This window comes from Typopeltis vanoorti, chromosome 7 (assembly GCF_054136105.1).
Source record: "Typopeltis vanoorti isolate ZY-2024b chromosome 7, IOZ_Tvanoo_1.0, whole genome shotgun sequence".
NCBI classification, from domain to species: Eukaryota; Metazoa; Arthropoda; class Arachnida; order Uropygi; family Thelyphonidae; genus Typopeltis; species Typopeltis vanoorti.
The window spans coordinates 136670243-136692601 of NC_143555.1; the positions used below are offsets into that span (position 1 = coordinate 136670243).

At 35.1% G+C, this 22359-nt stretch overlaps 1 protein-coding gene across 2 annotated transcripts in view; it reads left to right on the forward strand.

Moving 5' to 3' along the window:
- The window catches only part of LOC150105108 (small ribosomal subunit protein eS7-like), a 65018-nt gene that overhangs the window by 25873 nt on the left and 16786 nt on the right, over positions 1 to 22359 (forward strand). For both annotated transcript variants that reach the window (XM_090396157.1, XM_090396158.1), the window contains exon 4: positions 17428 to 17609. In XM_090396157.1, the coding sequence (XP_090252283.1) occupies positions 17428 to 17609 (182 nt within the window). The remainder of the gene's footprint in view (positions 1 to 17427; positions 17610 to 22359) is intronic.

Sequence of the window (22359 nt, forward strand, 5' to 3'; positions counted from 1 at the left end):
ATCAAGACCACATTTGTCTTTTTAAATCACAGAAATCTGGTCTCTCTCAACACGGAATTGCAAATCCAAGCCATAGGATCCATTGGGAAAAGTCTAAACTTTTACATAGATCTCTATATAAACATGAACATTTATTTAAAGAAAGTGCTGAAGCCCTACTACACAGACCAAATTTAAACCGCAACAATGTTCTTACTATTCCTAAAGTATGGGAAATTGTCATACAAAATTGTGTAAAATAATTTTTTTTTTTTTACTTCTGTAACACATCACGCACGTTTATTGATATTCTATTATAATCATGCGCCCTAACCGTATGCTATTCCTATTATTGTTTAAACTATACTGATGATGTCCTAAGATACTTGGGATGAAATATTTACAATTAAATAATCTTCACTGTGGTTAATACATGCATTTCTTGTAGTGATGAACTCACCACAGGTGTCGTTATATAAGAAAGATAACACAATATTGAATAAAACACATGGGTGACTAAAGTCCTATCCAGGTGGTGTGTTCTCTGTGGGTGTTTGTAGATGGCCTAGGATGTAAACTGGGACCTCTGATTACTGTTAACTGACTGATTTTATGTGAGGTTTCATCCTCATCCAAGGAATTCATAGATACACCAAAGAGTGGTAAATAATGGAAATGATTGGTCAGAATTTCAGAGGGCATACAGATGCCCTTTATAGAAGGGCATCTGCACAAAAGCCAAATTCATCAGCCATGGCAGTCATTTTCATAGACTGCCTAGTGTAAAGAATATTTTGAGTAATTTGTTGGCAGTCCATGATGTGAAGTAATGAATCGCACTACACCTGCCTCTTATCAAATATGTAAGTGCGTAAAAGATGCCCAGGGAATTCCTTATGCTCGATGGCAACATTCATCTCTGAAGTTTAGTAGTGAAGGTGTAATGGTCTGGAGCATTTGAAAACATGAAATTCTAGCACTTTGTATATAGTGCCTGGAAGAATGTACAGTTAAATATGCAGCGCCTTGTGGGAATGTGATTCTTGCATTTTGGCAATTTTAAAGGACAGGACAGACCCATGTCTCTGCATCATGCACTGGAACGTGTCATTCTGCAGTTGCTGTAACATGGCAGCTCAAAGAAAATGTGGTAAACTTAAATAACCCATACAATGTCCTGATCTCAACTCAGAACACATTTGTAATGAACTTAAATGTTGAATGTAGCCAAATCAGTTCTCATACTGCAGTACAAGGACAGGTGGCCATGTTGAAGGGATAATTGATTATAATACCTGACTTATCACAAACTGGTGGAACATGTGCTTAGGAGGATAAAATAACATTTTAATTAGTTCCATTGGAGGACTCCATAATATTTGAGATACATGCAGTTTTTTTTTCTGAAACATTGCCCTACTTATTGGTAGGGTTGAGAAAAAACAGTGATCTCTACTGTGCTGTTTTTGGACCATTTAACACTCAGGTTAAATAAGCACTGCATAGTATTTGCTGTAGTTAATGTTTTATGGAGATTAGCAAAAAAAAAAAAAAAAGAAATATATACACACACACACATATCTGACAAGGATTTGTAAATTCAAATCCTTGTCAGAAGATTAGAATTGAACCAAAAAGTACTTTTCATATGGAGGATTTCAACATTATCTTGTTAATGATAATTTTGTACCACACATTAAACATAAGATGACACAATTATCTCAGCATCGTGTTCATTATAATTTTCGGTGATTATTATTATTATGATGTGATCTGTAAGGGCTCACTTTAGTGAGTACGGGCATGGCAAACCCGAGGTACCTGATGCTGGACCATTCCTTACTTCATGTAATATATATCTGTTATATTATTCTGTAGACTGGTCCCTCCTCTTCTTTCTTTGCTTCTTTCTCCTCTCCTTGCTCCTTCCCCCTGATGCTATTAGAGTATTTGGGGGCTAGGGGTGAGTCTTTCCTATCTTGCCAAGTAATTTCGTCTTATGCAGCTACTGAAGGAGGCAAGCTAGCCTCAATAGGTGCCGGTCCCAAGCCCGGATAAATGCAAGGGTTGATGTCAGGAAAGGTATCTGGTCGGAAAACTTCAGTGCCAACTCAAACTATGATTATGAGTCGAAGAGAAAATGATATAAGGGCTAGGGCTTACCCCTTAAGCGACGCGCAGCCACATCACCCTACAGCTGTGAGAAGTGGACGAGGGCTACCGCATCAAGGGCGGGTGCGGTTAAAGAAGCAAGCCCAGCAGGTGGAGAGGATGTTGTGAGTGGGAACACTGAATGTTGGAAGCATGACTGGAAGGGGAAGAGAGGTGGCAGACATGATGAGGAAGAGGAAGTTGGATATTTTATGTGTGCAGGAGACAAGGTGGAAAGGGGGAAAGGCAAAGGAACTGGGAGAGGGATATAAATTTTTCTACTCTGGAGCAAATAACAAGGGAAGAAATGGTGTAGGAATTGTGGTGTGTGGTAGAATGAAGGGTGAAGTACTGGACGTGGGTAGAAGGAACGACAGGATCATGCGAATGAAATTGGGTCTTGGAGAAGAGCGGGTGGTCGTATTATGTGTATATGCCCTGCAAGTTGGTTGTACAGCAGAGGAAAAAGATGAGTTCTGGAACGTGTTAGATGAAGAAATGAGGGAATTGGAAGAAAATGAGATGGTGATTGTCAGAGGAGACTTGAACGGGCACATAGGAAGACAGAATAGAGACTGTGAAAGGGTGCATGGTGGCCACGGAGTGGGAATGATGAACCAGGAAGGAGAGAGGGTTGTGGACTTTGCAGTAGTGTTTGATCTGGCAATTGTGAACTCGTTTTTCTTCAAGAGGGAAGAACATTTGATAACATTTAGAAGTGGTAACAACGGCTCACAAATTGACTACATTTTGACTAGAAGAAAACATCTTAAGGTTGTGACAAATTGTAAAGTAATTCCAACAGATCAAGTAGCACAACAACACCGACTGCTGTGCACAGACTTTAAAATAAGATCGAAGATAAGAACTTCTGGTTGCCATGGGATGAAGACAATTAAGTGGTTTTGCTTAAAAGAGGAGAGTGTGAGGAATCGTTTTAGGGAGAGAGTGTTAGAGAGGATTTCGGATGGACTGGAAAGTGTACAAGATTGGTGGAAACATAATTCAAAAGTAATCCTGAGCTGTGCAATCGAGGTGCTTGGTGAGACATCTGGAAAGATTAGAGAACAGAAGGAGGGTTTGTGGTGGAATAATGATGTACAAGTGGCAGTGACAGCTAAGAGGAAGGCAAAGCAGAAGTGGGATGAGTCAAGAGTGGAAGAGGACAGAGAGGTGTACAAAGAGAGAAAGCAAGAAGCCAAGAGAGTTGTGGCACAGGCGAAGGCCATGGCATATCAAGATCTGTATGATCAATTAGAAACAAAGGAAGGACAGAGAAAAATTTACCAACTAGTGAAATGTAGAAATAAAGCAGCTAAGGACATCTTGTATGTGAGGCAGATCAAAGATGCTGAAGGAAGAGTATTATGGAGGGATGTGGACATAAGAAACAGATGGAAAATATACTTTGAGGGACTTTTGAATGAGGAAAATGCAAGGACTCACAGAGGAGATGGGCAGCCTTCTGAGGGGATGGTGCAGAACATCAGTAGAATGGAAGTGACGGAGGCCATGAAGAGGATGAGGAATGGAAAAGCGGTGGGCCCCGACAGAATTCCAGTGGAGGCATGGAAGGCACTGGCGGAAGAGGGAATTGACCTGCTGTGGGACCTGTTCATGAAAGTTTGCCAACAGGAAAATATACCCGAGGAATGGAGGGAGAGTACTCTTGTTCCCATCTACAAGGCTAAAGGGGATGCACAAGACTGTAAAAATTACAGAGGAATAAAGTTGATGTCCCACACAATGAAGATCCTAGAAAGGGTTCTTGATGGTAGATTGAGGGAGGAGGTGGAGATTGCAAAGGAACAATTTGGCTTCATGCCTGGTAGATCAACAACAGATGCTATAGATGATGGAAAAATAAAGGGAGCTACATCTGGTATTTATTGATCTGGAGAAAGCATATGATAGAGTGCCAAGGCAAGAAGTCTGGAGGTGTCTGAGGGAGAAGAAGGTGCCGGAGAAATATGTCAGGTTGGTGCGGGAAATGTACAGAAATGTGAAGACAAGTGTTCGGACCTGTTTGGGACAGACAGAAAGTTTTCAAGTAACAGTTGGCTTGCATCAAGGGTCAGCATTAAGTCCGTTTCTGTTTAATATTGTGATGGAGGTGGTAACAGAGGAGGTGAGAGAAGATGCACCTTGGACAATGTTGTATGCAGATGACATCTTGCTGTGTGTAGATTCAAGAGAAGAAGCGGAAACTAAACTGGAAAGATGGAGAAAAGTACTGGAAGAGAGAGCTATGAGACTGAGCAGAAGTAAGACAGAGTATATGTGTTGCGCAGTGGGCGGTGGCCAGGAGACAGATCTGGAGCTGGAAGGAAATGTCATCAGGAAGGTGAGAGACTTTAGATACTTAGGTTCAACAGTGGAAGAAGATGGAGGAGCTGAGAAGGAAGTGGGATGCAGGATACAAGCGGGTTGGAGGAACTGGAGGGAGATGGCTGTAGTGTTATGCGATAAGAGGGTGCCGATCAATCTGAAAAGCAAAATTTATAGGACAGTAGTGAGGCCAGCTATGACATATGCTATAGAAACTGTGGCCCTGAGGAAATATAACATCAGCAGGATGGAAGTAGCAGAGATGAGAATGCTTAGGTGGATGTGCGGTGTGACAAGAAAGGATCATCTGAGAAATGACTATGTCAGGGGAACAGTGAAAGTTACGAATTTAGGAGCGAAAATACAGGAGGCAAGGTTGAGATGGTTTGGTCATGTGATGAGGAGGGAGGACGAATATGTGGGAAGAAGGGTCATGCAGATGGATGTGCAAGGAAGGCGGAAGCGTGGGTGGCCAAAGAAGAGATGGAGGGAGCTGGTAGAAGAGGACTTGAAGATGAAGAACTTGGATGTGGTGACAGCCCAAGACAGGAAGGTGTGGAGGAGACTCATAACAAACAGTGACACCACTTAAGTGGGAGAAGCTGTAGAATAATATTATTATTATGACGTGATAAGGGGTCAAGGATTCATCATAAGAAGGCATGCCACACAACTCGCTATCAACACTACTTAATCCTCTGTCTCAACAAAGGAGGACAAACTTAGTTACCTGTATCAAATGAGGATTATTGGCTGGCTCATTTTCATTTGAAAAAGCCCATATAAATTTTGTTTTCCTCATGAGAATCAAATTGAAGTCTTCTCGATTGAAGGGTGCAGTGTCCTGTACCAATATTGAGCCCTTCGATTGGAAATACTCCATGGTGTATTCATTCAACTGCACCATAGACATTATCCATTACTGTTCTAACCATAGAGTATTGTTCTGCTAATCTGATGCTAGCTGCTTTTCTCAGAAAGTAAACTCTCCTGGAAAAGGTTGTTGGGTTGATTAGCTATTGAAACATTACATTTTTAATAAGTTATGTAGTTAAAAATATTTAAATCTATCTAAAGGATTTCAACAATGAAAATATGTTTATTTTATACCAGCTATGCAAAATAAGTCTGCCTTGAAATTTTACGTTTCAAAAGTGATTGAGAACTTGTGTAGACAAATTCCTCTTAGTGTCATAAGAAAATTGAGATGGGAATATTTTAGAACTTTGAACTACAACGTACCTTTTATATGGAGCATTTGACATTATCTTGTTCATGATAATTTTGCGCCACACATTAAACGTGACAATTATCTCGGCTTCATGTTCATTATAAGTTTCAATGATTATTAATATTATCACATGACACCTTCAAGGGGTCCAAAGACTCATCATAAGAAATATGCAAACTACAAGCCTCTTCAGCATTGCATTGCCTCATTATTGTGGTATTAAAAAAATGACTGACAAGAACTTCATATTGACTCTCATTTGTGCTTTTGGTTAAGAGTTGCTGAACTGACAGTTGTTACAAGATGTTGGTCCTAATAGGTATCTTGGAAGATCCATTTCTTAATGCCCTAATGAAAAGTGTTAGAAATATATTTTTTTCACTATTAAAAGACTTAATGGAGGATAAAAACATTATGTTAAGTAAAAGCATTTCAGTTTTGGGTTATCAGTCAGAGCATTTGTTGTGACAGGATTGGGGCTAAATAGAATTGTACCCATAATGTGTCTAGAGAACATACTAAAACTGTTGGAGTTTAATAAAATGTATTATAATTTTTAACATGCTTAACAGATCGTGTTATGGGGAAAAAAAAGTTTTTCTATAAGAGTTGGCAGATGTCTTAGGTAGTTCATTGGATGTCTTTATGTTGCGATAACACTTACCATGCCATCTTCGTTATGCTGATTTTCCTTTCAAAGTACATTTTATACATATATATATATTACCACGAGTTGCCTTGACTTGCACTACGTGTGGGGTCACTCAGACTTGCAATACTTGCAGGCGCAAACTTGACTGACTTGTCTGTTTGCTTACTTGGGAAATGGAGTAAAACCAGGTTTAAAAAAGCTTGGTATCTTTAACATTTATTATACCCAAGGTAAAATACTTTCTACATCTATCTCTCATCCTGAGATTTTTATTTAATAAGGTCAAAACACCTTATGGTAACTTGTTCTTGTAAAATACTTATAAGCTCTGTATTACTAAATTCTTGGTATATCTAGCCTGGCTCCCACTGATGAGACCTCAATAAAGGTCGAAACCAGTCTGGGTAGTGGCCCCTTGCCTTTAATACATAGCATCACACATCCCCTCCAGGAGATGTGCTTTGCATTAAGGGTAAATATTAAGAATTGTGATCAGAGCTTATCCACCTTTACCACGAGTTGCCTTGACTTGCATTACATGTGGGGTCATCCAGACTTGCAATACTTGCAGGCGCAAACTTGACCTACTTGTCTGTTTGCTTACTTGGGAAATGGAGTAAAACCAGGTTTAAAATAGCTTGGTATCTTTAACATTTATTATACCCAAGGTAAAATACTTTCTATATATATATATATAAAATACTTAGTCAAATCTGCTTGGCCAGGCAAAAAGTATTTCAAATGCAAACAAATGCTTATTTTTCAACTTCAAACAAGTGAAATTTAATACTACCTATTAGCAAGAAGTATTTACTCAGGAATAAGGTACTGAACCCACAAGATGTCATGCCATAGAATAAATATTAAATGGACTGTGCATTCAGTATTTTTTATGTCTACCAAATTTTCATCCACTTTTTTGCATATTTATGTATTAGATTTGTTTGTTGCTTCTATTTATTCGGAGATAGTTTTCAATTTTTCTCTCTTTTATGCCAGATTGCAAGATTGTGGGTAGCACCACCAAAGCAAAAGAGTATAAAAAAATAAAATAAATTAAAAAAAAATCTGTATTTGTCAAGCAATTATGCATAAAGTATGTGCAGACATTTAGCCTTCAGAACATTTGAACAATTTTCATTAATAAAAGCAAACCTCAGTCATTTGCTATCATTTTATGAATTGGCAATTGTTTACCCCATTATAACACCTACAAAAATGGAAAAGTGATTCTAGTGAACATATCTTTTAAACAAAATAAAAAGATATGTTCACTAGAATCACTTGTCCATTATATTCAATTAAATCAGTAAATTACAAAGTTTACTGATTACCAAACTTGGTATCATCGAACAAGCTGTGAAAAGTTTTTTTTTATTAAATAAATATAATTAAATTTTTTTTTATTTTTTAATTAAACTGATATTGGAGTGTTATTTTGTGTGTAAAAGGTTTCTAAAAATTTAATTTTTTTAAAAAAAAAATTTTGGAACATTATTTTATTCAAGTGTAAGGTGACCATTATACTATATTGACTGACTGCTAAGTTTCATGTTAGTTTTGATTTTAAATAGTGCAGACCATATGTTTTGTTTATTATGATTTCAAATAAGTGGGATGAATTTAAGCTAACATACAACATCTTTAAATTTAAATGTTAATTCATTTTTATAATTTATTCTTCCATTGTTTGCATTTGTACTTTTTTTCATGTTTTGTATGCATTATGTATGGTTCTTGCCAATTGTTTGTATTCTATCGGCAGTGTACAATTTCACCATTTCCTCTATTCAGTTTTCTTCTTTTATTTTCTAGTTTTTTATATTCCACACGTGAGAGCAGAAGAACCTATAGCACATCAGTGCCAGTTATGAGATGCAAATAGGGGTTGAGAAAGAAAAAAACTTATTGGCATCCTAATATCAAGAGATTTTATTCAGTATTTCAGAGGATTACTCCTGATGGCTGGATTTTGTGACGTTATTTGTGAGGAAATTCATTTCGCTGTCCTGTAGGTTTGTAGTAGTGGATGAACTTTGTTTTTTATATTGGCACTTATTGGCATCCTAATATCAAAAAGAGATTTTATTCAGTATTTCAGAGGATTACTCCTGATAGCTGGATTTTGTGACGTTATGTGACGAAATGAGGAAATTCATTTCGCTGTCCCGAAGGTTTGTAATAGTAATGAACTTTATTGTTCATCACTACTACAAAATATTATTGGTTCTGTGAGACTTAGGCTATAGCACATCATTTTCTTATAGTGGGGGCTATAATGCAAGTCTGTCACAGTAAGTGAATATCCTGTACATGATTTTTATCACCTTGTATAAATAATCTTACGTACTTGTACTTGCTGCAGTGTAATAAAGCAGCCCTCTTCCAGTGTATTCTGTGGTGGGTGTGCAATGCATGGTCAGCAAGATCCTGAGTGGCTGTATTGATGGAACCGGATGTAGTCCTCGTTTGGATATCTTGATATTGGCTGTCCTGCCTGTTTGGCCATAATAGGACAGTTTGCAACTGCAAGGGACCTAGTATACTCCAGGTAGGTCTAAGGGAAATGGCTGGCCTTTGGAACAGATGTTGTGCAGAAGACTTAACACTCAGCATAAGTTGGTTTAGGGTAAATTCATGTAGAAGGAAACCTGTTTCCTGTCTAACATCAGGAAGGGACAGTATTTCTTATTCTTTTCTAAGGATAAATTTAATCTTAATCAAATGAATCAAGTTTTTGAAGAAAAACTTGTAAATCTTGATCTATATATTTCTACACAGAAGAAATATTGTCAGGTCCACAGAAATAGTTTTTAAATGCCTAAAGAGAATTTTTGTTTTTTCTCCTGCATGTTCCAAAAAAAGCTTGTTAGATTAGAAACAGGAACTAATGAGTTGTGCTTTGAAGTTGCCAACACTGTTTACCTTTCCAAAACACAAGGCTTAAACATTTATGGTTTTAAAATAGGACCTCTTGTCTCTTGAAAAAACATAGGGATCTTCTTTATAAGTGGATAATGCAACCAAATCATGATCACCAATAAAGAATCCACTTTTAGTGAGGACCAAATTTCCATGAATGTAATTAAGTTTAATATGGATTATGATACAGGAAATGACATCCATGCCAGTGGAAAATGTTCAAGTCTGTATAAACCAACTTACTATACCACCATAAGAAATGCAAAAGAATACAATATAAAGTGTGTGATATCAAAAAATGACATTTGTACCATTGGAGAATTATAAGATGGTCCTGGAGATACAATAAGATTCCATTTCAGTGACCCTATCATAAGTCAGAAATCACTATATACCACTACACAAACCATAAGGATATGTTAACAATTAACATGTCTGAACATTGTTAATAATTTTTCAGTTATGCATCCTTTTTGATTTGCTAAAGTTGGCAAAAGATTACTGCCCGTGGGATAAAATATATATATATATATATATATATATATTTTACATAATCCAGAAACTCTACTCTAGAGACCAAACATAGAACTTTTTCAAGCCACTTCAGGTCTCTAATAAGTGGGTAGTGGTCTTATACTGGGCAAAGACAATCATCTTCCACCTAAATTTGTGCACCAATATTGAGAAACTCAGAATATCATAATTAATTTAGTTAAATATTCTACCTTTACACTGTGGTCATATGTTTTTTCTTTAGTTAAGGAAAGTTTTGCTTCATAAATTCTAATTTTTTTTTATAAAATTTGAATTCATAACTTAAAAAAACCAAAAAAACTGAGTTATCAAACTTTTGGGTTTGATAACTCATAATTTTGTATACCCAGAATGTATCTTTGTACATTAGTTCATAATCATTTTACAGTATATGCGATTATAATAAATGTGTAAATATAAAGATCTTTTAACTTTGACCTGGATTCAAAGGGTAATTAGTTGCACTAAATAATGAATTATTTGGTTTACTTTTAAAGGAAATAATACAACTAGCCAGTTGTATGAAAGTTACTATCTAAAAATATATTGGTTATAAATGTATTTGAAAAAATTTTATGTTTAACTCTGATAGTATTTAATATTGTACGTATATTATTTTAATTTATTACTTCTGTGATGAATGTGAACGATCCAACTCTTACTCTATATGTGGGGAAAAAACATTCTGAGAAGTACTTGATTTAAGAAAATGTATAATTTAAAAAATCTTTGCATTTTGATACCAGTGATGTTACCAATTTTAATACAAACGATTCTATCGATAACGAATAGAATGCAAGGATGGGTGTTAGGAGGCTGTTGAAGAGAGTGAAAGATAACAGTGTGGTAGGTAAGGTAGTCACCTAGTTAGGTATGATAAGTTAAGGTGAGCAAAGATTATGAATATGCTAGCAGAGTTGTATTAGGAAAAAGGAGTTCATTTTGTGAATATGTGGAATGCATTTGAGTGATGGATGGAGCTGTATAAAAGAGATTGTCTACATTTAAATGGATTTGTTACTCAGCTGGAGAACTATTGCTGCAAGAGAAAGTAATGACTGAAGTGAATGTAAGACATGTAGATGAGCAGGAGAGTGCAAATGGAGAGGTGAGTGGCATGAGCGAAGAGAATGAGAGATGTAACATAAGATTGACAGGGAAATGGAGGTGGTCAAGGTGTGAGAAGTGTAGATCATAGTTTCAGGAGTGGATATGTGACCATGCAAGATAGGATTGAGATAGTCAATGAAATGGGGATAACATTTTGGTGTGAGGAGATTGTAATATCAGTAATGATAGAGGAATAGCCAGGGGAAAAATATGGAGGTGTCATATTTGAGAAACAGTCAATGAGACTTGTTTTGTAGTGTTAATAAGAGTTCATCTACCCAAAAATTGTTGGAATAAGTGAGATGTTGGGTGAGGATGATATTCTGACATAAATAGAGATGGAGGGATATGTAGTTTTTCATGAAGACAGATGACACAAAGGGAGGAGGAGTGCTGTTGATGACGGAGGAGTTATGCTCATTTAAGGTGGAGATGCAAGGAGCAAATAGTGACAGTGGTATAAAAGCAGTACAGTGTGAAGCCAGATAAGGATTTGTGAGAAAGGGTTATATGTGGAACTATAAGGTGGGTAATTTTGACAAATTCAGGAGGCAGCTTGCAGCTATATCATGGATAAGGAATTGGGATGGGAAGGGAGATGAAGAAAATCAATACTGCTTGGTCATTACTCCGGAAATATCTGGCAAATGTATTGATCGTATTCCAAAGGTCAGGAGATTAAACAAGGTAGGTGTAAACTAGGAGAAAAGGCATTGTGGAGGCAGAACAAGATGTTTGGCAATAATCAGTTACATGAGAAGTATAAAGAGCAAGGAAAAGTGATTCACTTGGTGAGAGTAGCAAAACTGCAGTATGAGTAGCAGTTAGCAAATAAGGTTAAAAGAAATCCTAGGGAGTGTTTTTGATATGTGGTCAGTAGGAGAAAGAATGATTATGGGAGGATGATGTCAGTCAGTGATAACAACTGAGGAGAATTTAATGCAGGTGTTAAATGAGTAACTCATTAAAATATTCCATCCTTGTACATGTAACATAATGCATAACTTGAGAGCAGTGGGAATGGTGGAAGAACCATTCATGTTGAGTGAGCAGGAAATATATGAGGAATTGAATAAACTTTGTCAGTAAGGCCATACAATTTGATGATATATCATGTCTTGAGGAAATGTTCCAGGAAGTTAAAAACAGTTTTAACTTACCTTTTTTAATATACCAACTTCCTGGAACATTTCCTCAAGACATGATATATCATCAAGTTGTATGGCCTTATTGACAAGGTTTACTCAATTCCTCATATACATCCTGCTCACCCAAGTGAAAACAGGGAAAAATTGTTCTGCTTCAAATTCTAGGTTAATCTGCTTGTCTGGAGTTGTGGTCAAAGCATTGGGGTAATGACTAGTAAGGACCAGGATTCAGAACTGGGTTGACAGCAGCAGAATTCTCTTTGATGGACAGCATGAGTTTGCCAAAGGCAGATCATGTTTTAGAAATCTGCTTGCTTATTGTAACAATGTGACAAATGCATTGGACAAGGGGGGGGGGAAATGCTTACAGAGTAGTATATTTAGATTTTGCAAAGCCCACATGACAAGCTAGAAGTTAAATTGGAACAGATGGGTTGGATAATAGATTAGTGTGTTGGATTGGAGATTGGCTGTCTGATAGGTAATAGCAAGTTGTGTATGGGGAAAGTGACATCTTAGAAGAGGAAAGTCATTAGTGGTGTGGCCCAGAGGTCTGTTTTGGGGCCATTATTGTTTAATTTGTATGTAAATGATATTAGAAGCAGCTTAAATGGTGATATAGAGTTGCTTGCAGATTATACAATGTTGGGGAAAGTTAAGTTATAAGAAGTAGAACAGATGTCTTGCAAGAGGACTTGAATAAACTATGAATAGACAAGTGTATGTGAGAGAGAGATGTCAGTTTAATGTAGCAAAGTGTAAGGCTTTAAAATTTGGGATGCAGAATATAGGTGGAGGATTGGTGGAGGAGGTGAAATATCTTGGAGTGATGGCAGACAAGAACCTGAAATTTCGGCGACATTTTGCCAGAATTGTGAGGACAATGAGGTGGATTATGGCAATGGCGCAGAGAACACTGACATGTAAGGATGTTATGATTCCATTGTCGTGACGACTTTTTTCCGTCGTGTTCTAATTTACCATCTAGATTCAAGTCACTTTTATAAATAAAATAACTAATTACGAAATGATCACCGATCCAAAAGTAGGGAAATTTATATTTATACTGCGCCACCCTATTCTTAGATTAGTCTATATAAATAGTAGGATCAATTCTAAATTAGTTTAGCAGTCATCTCATTAGGCCGAATTATTTATTATCATTTTTACTTGGGGTTCCCACTAGATTCGAATATTCATGAACGGTGCAATAATAAGGAATTCAGGCAAACACAATATTTAGATCAACAAAATAAAACATTTAATATATGATATGGTTAACAAATACAAGAATTCTATTTTAAAATGGAACTATACAATTAACTTAATATTTCTTCTTAGGTCACTCATTCCAATTCAACGTTCTAACTTTCATATACAATTCACAGTCTCAAAAACACAATTCTTCTTATTTCAAGTCAATATAACAACTTCACATTTAATCAGTCTTCACAAATCTATCAGCTCAATGTTTATATTCACAGCAGGCAATACTCTATGTAAGCAATATTCCAAACAAATATATTCCGGTCCTTCAGCATCGGAGATATATTACAGTTAATGCTAAAATAGACAAACTTATACAACTACTCTTACCAGACAAATTCTTCAATACATCAAATTATTGAGAGAGCACTTTTGAATTAACTTAATTAACGTTAGCAGAACACACATAATAAAAATCTGCACAGTTTTAACTGTACTACTGTTAGTCGCACTTCACTATTCAAAACAACAGTAATTAGGTACTGATATCTTTTCTTGTTCACTTTTCTCCAAGTAATCAATATAACCTTTTCCTAGGGCAACTCAGAATTTAATCGTAATCCAGATTAACTGGAACTAATCAGAATTTTCGCATTGACTGTCCAGTTTCCTTTTTATCTGATTACGGCATCAACCTTTCTTCATAACAACAGCTGATTTCGCTTATAATATTAAAGCTTATGATTCACTACTTATTGGTTCACTTCCGAACACTACTTTCATAAATTCCTGCCCTAAGGATTTTATAATCTTGGTTCCGCAAAACTCTCTCCTCCCTCGCTTAATAATAATTCTTCTCTCCCTCTCTCTGTCTTAACTCTCTATCTATCACCTTCCTTCTCCTTTCTGCTTTTTCTATCTATCCATGACCTTCACTCCCACCTTACATTCGAACGCCACGCTCTCTTCACTCGTTGTTGTTTACGCGTGCGTCTCCATGACAATAGACTAAGCGTAAACATTTCGCTAATGTAATGTATGCTCTTTTACTACTACTACAGTGATTACATAACATTAAATATTTCACAAATAAGAACAACATAATATTTAAGCTACTTCTTTAACTTTTTGATTACGTATACAGTTAAATATAAAATAACACTTTACGATACATCATATATAATTGGTTATACAATATTCTATACATTTTATTATTCTATAAATTAATAGTAGGTCAGGTTTTAAATAAATATTTAATTAGTAATTCTTAATTAAGGAATAATAAATAATTTTATACAAGTCATGATTAATATTTAATAAGCAATGTTAAATGTGAATGAAAAATAATAAATTACATAACATAGCTTCATTCACAATTTAACACCATTGTGCATGACTTTGATCAGAGTACATATGGATTACTGTGCACAGATTTGGCCACCTGGTTTTCAAAAGGATGATATTAGAAAGTAGAGGCCTGTTTAGTTTTGATTCAAACAGGGAACCATGGGGTGAACGTGACTGCAAAGATAGAAAATATTACCGGAAATTAAGCATTCCGTGAAAAGAAAAGATCAAATAAAAAGTTCTTTCATAAGTCAGCATGGCCTATGGAATTGCTACATTATTTGTAAAAATTATCTAAAAACTTGGAAGAATTGAGGAAGAATATAGAAGATGAGTGTCATAAAAGTGACATCATTTTGGAGGTTAATAAAAAGTTTATAAATGGGAGAAATAGTGATACAAATGTATAGGATGAGGATGTTTGAAATAATTACTTGGGAAAACTTAAATGAAGTAACAGGTGATAGAACAGCTATAGATAGTCTGACCAGCCATACCAGATTTTCTGGCACAGCCATGTATTCTGAAACTTTGTCCTGGATTTTGAAAATTTTATTTTTAGGATGATAGTTAAATTAAAAAAGTCGCATGAAAGTTGCAACACTGTTAGTACACTTGTCAGTTCACTACCAGGCACCGAAAGCATTGTTTGATTACGGTGTTTTCATAATAAAATTTGCACTTTGAATTAAGTCATCACCTGTTGGCAACAATATTTTAAAAGTCTTATTGAGAGTGTTAATAATATTTTTCATTCAAGTTACTAATAGAATAGTCAATCAATCAACTAAATGATTTGGTCTTTAAATATATGGAAAGAATTTCTTGTGAATTTTTTCCACCAACTTCAAATTCTTTGTTGAAGAAAATGTAAATAGTGGTATACAAAACAACTGGATTGTTGAACAATTTGTGAATTTCTGTGGCAGTTCAAATGGGTTACATTAAAAAAGTGCAGTTGGCTGGAAGGAGTAGATAGATGTTAATTTTGAAAGAATATTAATGAAAGAGTTATCACACGAGTTATTTAATAAAATTTCATATTCGAAATGATATGTATCAGGTGAAAAATATTCAGGAATTAAATTAGAACAATATGAAATTGATCAACCTTTTTGGTGTTCAGAAAAACTTTAGATCCTGGATTTGCACAAGTAAAAGGTCATCCTAGCCATAGACAATATCCAGGAGGAATGTCAGGAGTATCATTATTATTATTATTACAGGCTATTCCAAGGAGTCCTTAGACTCATCAAGGGAGGCCCTAAACATCATGTCAAGAACTATCGAACATTTGTGCAGCATCTATCATACTTTGAACTCATTCACAGTCATGGCACCCACAACAGACTGGCAACCTATTCCACTCATTCACTACTCTCCAAGCCAAAAATGTAACACCCTTGCTAACTATACTCTTACTCAGTTCCTATGGATGGCCCCCTAGTTCTCCCACCACCAGACCTGTTCTGAAAAATTTCCTCTGAATTAATCTTGTAAAAACTCTTCAGTAATTTGTATGTCTCAATCATATCAACCAATTTCTGTAATCCACAAATCTTCAACCTGTTCTTGTAAGGTTCATTCCATAGACCTGCTACTATCTTGGTCACTCTCCTCCTCATCACCAAGAATCCCTGGTGCCAGATCTGCATGCAGTAGTCAAAATGGGGGTCTTATCAAGGCTCGATAAAGAGGAGCAACAACCTACTTGTCTCTGCTCATCAAAGCATTCTTCAGTAACCAAGATGAGTTGGTTTAGCCACTTTTGGTTTGTGCCACCTAAACTTTAACTCCCTATCCACTAACACTCCCAAGTCTCTGGCTTTGTCAATTTCCTGGAGTACATTTCCACCAGTATGGTATATAGTTCATAATCTTTTCACCCCAAAATGCATAACATGACACTTTGCTGCATTAAGCTGACATCCATTCTCCTTTGCCTAGTTTGCCAATCTATCCAAATCATCCTACAAAATTTTGATGTCATCTGTATTAATTATTGCTCTACCCAACTTTGCATCATCAGCAAACACGTTCCTCTCAGATCTTTTGATATATCAGTACTTGATATTGGAAAGGCCATCAGCAACCTGACATATTGAAGGGCAAGTGTTTTGCCCTAGATATAGATATTTGCCCTAAAATGTCAAAATGTGGTTGTATAAAGGTTGCGCTAGATACATTGAGTTCAGGTGGTTTGGTCATAAGGTTGAATCCTAGATTGGAATAAAGATCTCATGTCAATTTAAAAATAAATAAAAATAAAATTGTATGGGAGAATTATAAATCACAGATTTCCAAGACCAGGAGTTTTTTTTTTTTTTTTACCTTATTAATTTCCAAAGTTTGAGGTTTTTTGATATTCTGAAAACAATGGTTTTGGAGCAGTGCCAAATATCTTCCAGAAAGGGGCATAGATAAGAAACGAGTTAGTCTTTAGAGCTTCAGTGAATATCCCTTAGACAGACTCTTATTTACTCTTAATTACTGAATAATGATATTTGTTTTGTTTTTTTATATTTACTTCACAATAGCATTGGTACTGCAGAGATTTGGTTGAAACTTTTCTGTAGTTTATTAATCAGTAATTTTGATATAGTGATAGTATTTTATCATATAAGCCAGCTATTTCAAGAACTAGTGTGGTTATGAGAAAATAGAATTCCAGTCCAAAGAGGTTCATTATATTATAGACAGTTTTTTTTCTCATTCCTTTAGTACAGTTGAGGTTTCTTCTGTTATTGGAACTAAACGGCTTTAGAGCTATGTAGAATTTGTTAATTTAACACTTAAGTATAACTACTTTTGCTTTATAGGCTATTATCATCTTCGTACCTGTTCCACAGCTGCAATCCTACCATAAAATTCAAACAAGGCTGGTCAGAGAACTTGAGAAAAAGTTTAGCGGTAAACATGTGGTTTTTATTGCTAAGCGAACAATGCTAAGAAAACCAACTAGAAAGATGAAGATTAAAAATAAGCAGAAAAGACCAAGAAGGTAATAGCAATTAATACATGAGTATATTTTGTGCAATAATTTGCACAAAATTTGCAGGCATTTCATGTCTTAAATATTCATAAAACTTAATGTTTTTCATGTATATGAAAATATTGCATTTTCATTTTCATATATACCTTTGTGTACATGCATTTTAAAGAAATGTTATTTTTATTTCATTATTTTTTACATTTCATTGTTTAATACTAATTAACCATCAGTACTTGACATATTGAGTAGTAAACAGAATAACAATCGCTCTCCAGATGTATTGAGAGCTTTGATAGATGTTTATAGGCATCATTGCTACAAGTTATTTCTTAGCATTAGTTTTCAAGTTTATTGTGCAAGTTATTCCAGATAAATAATTAATAAGCTATATAAAAGAACCACAACCAGTGTTCCCTTCACTAAAACTATAAAATTTAAATAAGTGAAGGGAATAATGTAAGCATTCATGGAAAAGAGCTGGAGCTAACAGAACAATTAAAGAAATTTCATGATAGCATAATTGATTTGTTGAGACTAGGAAAATAAGATTTGACTATGTTGTTTTTTCATGCACTAGAAATCAGGTAGGGGAGAGAGTGGCTATGGTATTTAACACAAATATGAAGATAAATTTGTTTTCAAGCAGGGGGAATAAAATTATAAAATCTATTTTGTAGCTTTTTTTTCAGGAATGGGAAGCGTGAAACTTCTAATTTATGGAAGTTCAGGAAACTGAGAAATCTTAAGTGCCAAAATGTAATGAACTGTCTGCTTTATTAAAAAGAGCTAAAAAGTGGAAATGGTACTTTCAAAAATTCTTATTTCTGTTTTAACATATTGTAAAATCTTCCATATAATTCATACGGTTTATAGCTATTTTGTCTGATTTATTGCAGAAAATGATTAAAATGATATACCTATATCTGAAACACAATAGAACTGTGCCATTGAGTGCATATCATGTACATGAACTTCAGTTTTTACCTTCGCCTTGCATGTTGTACTAGAAATTTTATAATAAATGATTTTTGCATCATCGAGTACATGAGGTTAAATTATTTTGCCTTGTGTTTCCACAATGATGCTATATTAAAGCCCTTTGTGGCACTTGGGTTGTCTCATCTAATCATCTCCATTGTTGACTAGTGCTGGTAAACCTATACATATGAAAATGTTTCCTGAAAGAAGATTAGAAGGTATAAGTTTTATGCTGCTGTAAAGTATGGTTGGTAGAATTAATTAATTTGAAAGTGCAATGGTATTTAATAGTGAATTAGTTTTTCCAAATATCAAAAAAAAAATTATCTTGTAAATACTATACAGAAAGTATATGGTAGTTTTTCAACTTAAGAAATGTTACAGAACTAGTAAACAGCAACATCATGGATGACTTAAAATGAAGAAAGGAAAAGCTTATATTGGATATAAATAAATGAAGTTGCAATTCTTAGAAAATAGTAATCCCATTCTATTACATACAATGAAAGTAGAAGAGAAAAAGTTTTCTCTCAGAGTGTATAGGAGGGCCAAGAACATGATATGCATAATTGGAACAATTTCGTAGAAATTGTATGAATTATTGATATCAATTTGAATAAACAATAAAGGTTAGAAAAAAAAAAAAAGCAACAGAAGCTGCCTTCTGAATGTGAAGAGGAAAGTGAATCAGCAAAAGAGGATTAAGCTGAATTATGCTGTATAGATTTGAAATTTGGGAAAATGATGAGTACAAATTTTAGTATAGAATTCGAATGTGAATATAAAAGATTTTATTGGATGTATATTTCAATATTTGCTGTGTGCTTGTTATTGTGAGTGCAGAACATATGCTGTTTTGAGAAAGTTAGTCACTTCTTTACTGGCTCATCGCTAACTAGTGATGAGCCAGTAAAGTTATGTTGTTTTGTAATTATCACAGTTTGAAAGCATAGCACAAGATTTTTTATTAAATATTTTAAAATTAGAAAAACAGTGAAAAATTATTTCATAATGGTGGCATATACATAAACATCTTATCCAATTCTTGTTTGCATATTAGATATAATGACTCGTAGGTATCAAGTACCATTGCTATTTAATAAACCTAGTATTGGAATGAAAAGTAGTTAACTCTGACTCTCTAAGTGCAGCATCCATCATTGAACTATTTTACTGGTTTGTCTGTTTCATAGTGAGGAGAAAATACACTATGGAAAAAAAAAACACCTCCGAGTAACATTATTAATAATTCACCAGTCAAAAAGTTGTTATAAAGGCTTAAGTTAAGGGATATTACATCCCATATTGCATCCCGAACAGTAATACAGCTCCTAGGAGCTACGTTATGGGTAAATATCAAGAATAGTGATCGGAGCTTGCTCCACCTTTGACATGAGTTGCCTCAGCTTGCACTACCTTAAGGGTCAGTTGCTGCAGTATCCAGGTATTTGCTTACGCTTGGAATCGCCAAACTTTATATAGTTTCTACTATATTCAGCATGAAACTCTTTGAGTTTCTTATTCGGCTAAGAAACGATATGGGATGTAATATCCCTTAACTTAAACAAGTCATATGTCGCCAAATTGAAGCCTTTGTCTCTTCATATATCTAATAATTTATTAGGACACCTCTCGGCAATACTCATAGAAGGGTTGTAAGTTCTGTTTGCTACAAACTTGGTATTAACTAGGTCTACCTACTCACTGATGAGACCTCAATAAAGGTTGAAACCAGTCTGTGTAGTGACCTTTTCTCATAATGTGAACAGTAATACAGCTCCTGGGTGCTACGTTCACATTATGGGTAAATATCAAGAATAGTGATCGGAGCTTGCTCCACCTTTGACATGAGTTGCCTCAGCTTGCACTACCTTAAGGGTCAGTTGCTACAGTATTCAGGTATTTGCTTATGCTTGGAATCGCCAAACTTTATATGGTTTCTACTATATTCGGCTAAGAAACGATATGGGATGTAATATCCCTTAACTTAAACAAGTCTTATGTCGCCGAATTGAAGCCTTTGGCTCTTCATATATCTAATAAGTTATAAAGGTTGTTCTCATCAGATTGCCGAGTGGTTAATGTGTCTGCTTTCCAACCAACAGTGCAAGATTGCATTTCAACATCAGCATGGATGCTTGTGGATTGTCTCTAGGTGAGAGATGAAGTTCATTCCCTCTTGCTTATTGGAGGACCAAAGTGACTCAAAAGTTCCATGTTTGATCTATAGAGTAGGATGTCTGAATTATGTTAAAAAAAAAAAAAAACATACCCATGCTTTTCCAACCAATATAGTTGTCATTAGAATTAGAACTAACTATATTATAGTGGCACTAAACAACACGAATGCATCATCTGGGATCTTAATTACATCAGATTAAAGGCTGAACCAACTTCATTATACATTTTTCTTAAATTGTAAATTTTTTCTTGAAACACAATATATGGTTTTCTAAAATGAATCATGTGAGACATTTACGTTAGTTTATATAATTACATGTAGATTCTTCCAGGTGAAATCCTGAATTACAAGTTTGTTGACAAAGTGATGATTAATAGCTTATTTCATTACTGCTAAACATCTGCTTATGGAAACATGTATGAACTTTGTATCCATGGATGTAATGACTTTTAATTGGGACTAGATTAATTTGGGAAATGGGGATGTAAGTGCTAAATAAGTCAACATAAGAGAATATAGAGCAAAATGTATTGAATGGTATTGCTCCTCCTTCCTTTCCTTAATTGTTATTGCCCAAAGGTATAACATCCTACACCTATTTAGTTTTCACCCCCCCTCTGTCTCAGTAATGCCAATTATGTTATATTTTGGCATTATAACATATTTGCCATTTCTGCCCACAAATGCAATCAGAGATGGTGACATGAAAATTGAAGATAGAAATATTCTTCCTGTTTATTTAGAGTAATTACTTTGAAAGATTTCTAAATGAAACAAGCAGTGTCATCATGGTGGCAGAAAACTCCCAACAGGGATGCAGTCAGGAATACATATCCATACTTGAAATAGAAAAAGCCATTAAAAACCTGAAATGTGGAAAGGTAGATGTAGCAGATGAAATTTGACCAGAAATGCTTCACATATAGAGTTATAAAGTGGCTGCACTGCACAATTCAGAAGGCAGGTCAGAGGGTCGAATTCTTGATGATTGGAGTAGAGTTCTCATAGTAGTACCCATCTATAAAAAAGGGAAATAAAACTTAGTGTGAGAATTACAGAGGTATTTCTCTACTGAGTGTTCCTGCTAAGATTTATGCAAGTATACTGAGAAATGACTAAGAAAAATTGTGGACGGGAAACTTGGTGAAGAACAAGCTGAATTCAGGCCAAATAGAAGGTGTCAGAATCAGATTTTCACTTTATGACAAATAGTTGAGAAATCTCAAGAATATAACAAGAGTTTGTATTTGTTTTGTAGATCTGGAAAAGACATAGAGCAAGATACCAAGAGGTAAGCTCTTCAAATGCTACAGTTATATGGTATAAATGGGATATTATATCGAGCAATACATAGTCTCTATTTAAGCTGTAGGTCAGCAGTTTGAATTGAAGGAGGTACAGGAAGATGGTTTGTTAAATCAGGTGTGCAAACAAAGGTTGGCAGAAATGTTGAAAACTCAACCGTATCCTGAATAATGACCCTATAGAATAAGAACATCAATAGGAAAGAACTTGCCAAGTAAAATATTTTAGCTATTTAGGCATAGTTTTTTGTGAAGATGGTAAATTCAATATGGAAATAGACAACAGAATTAGTAA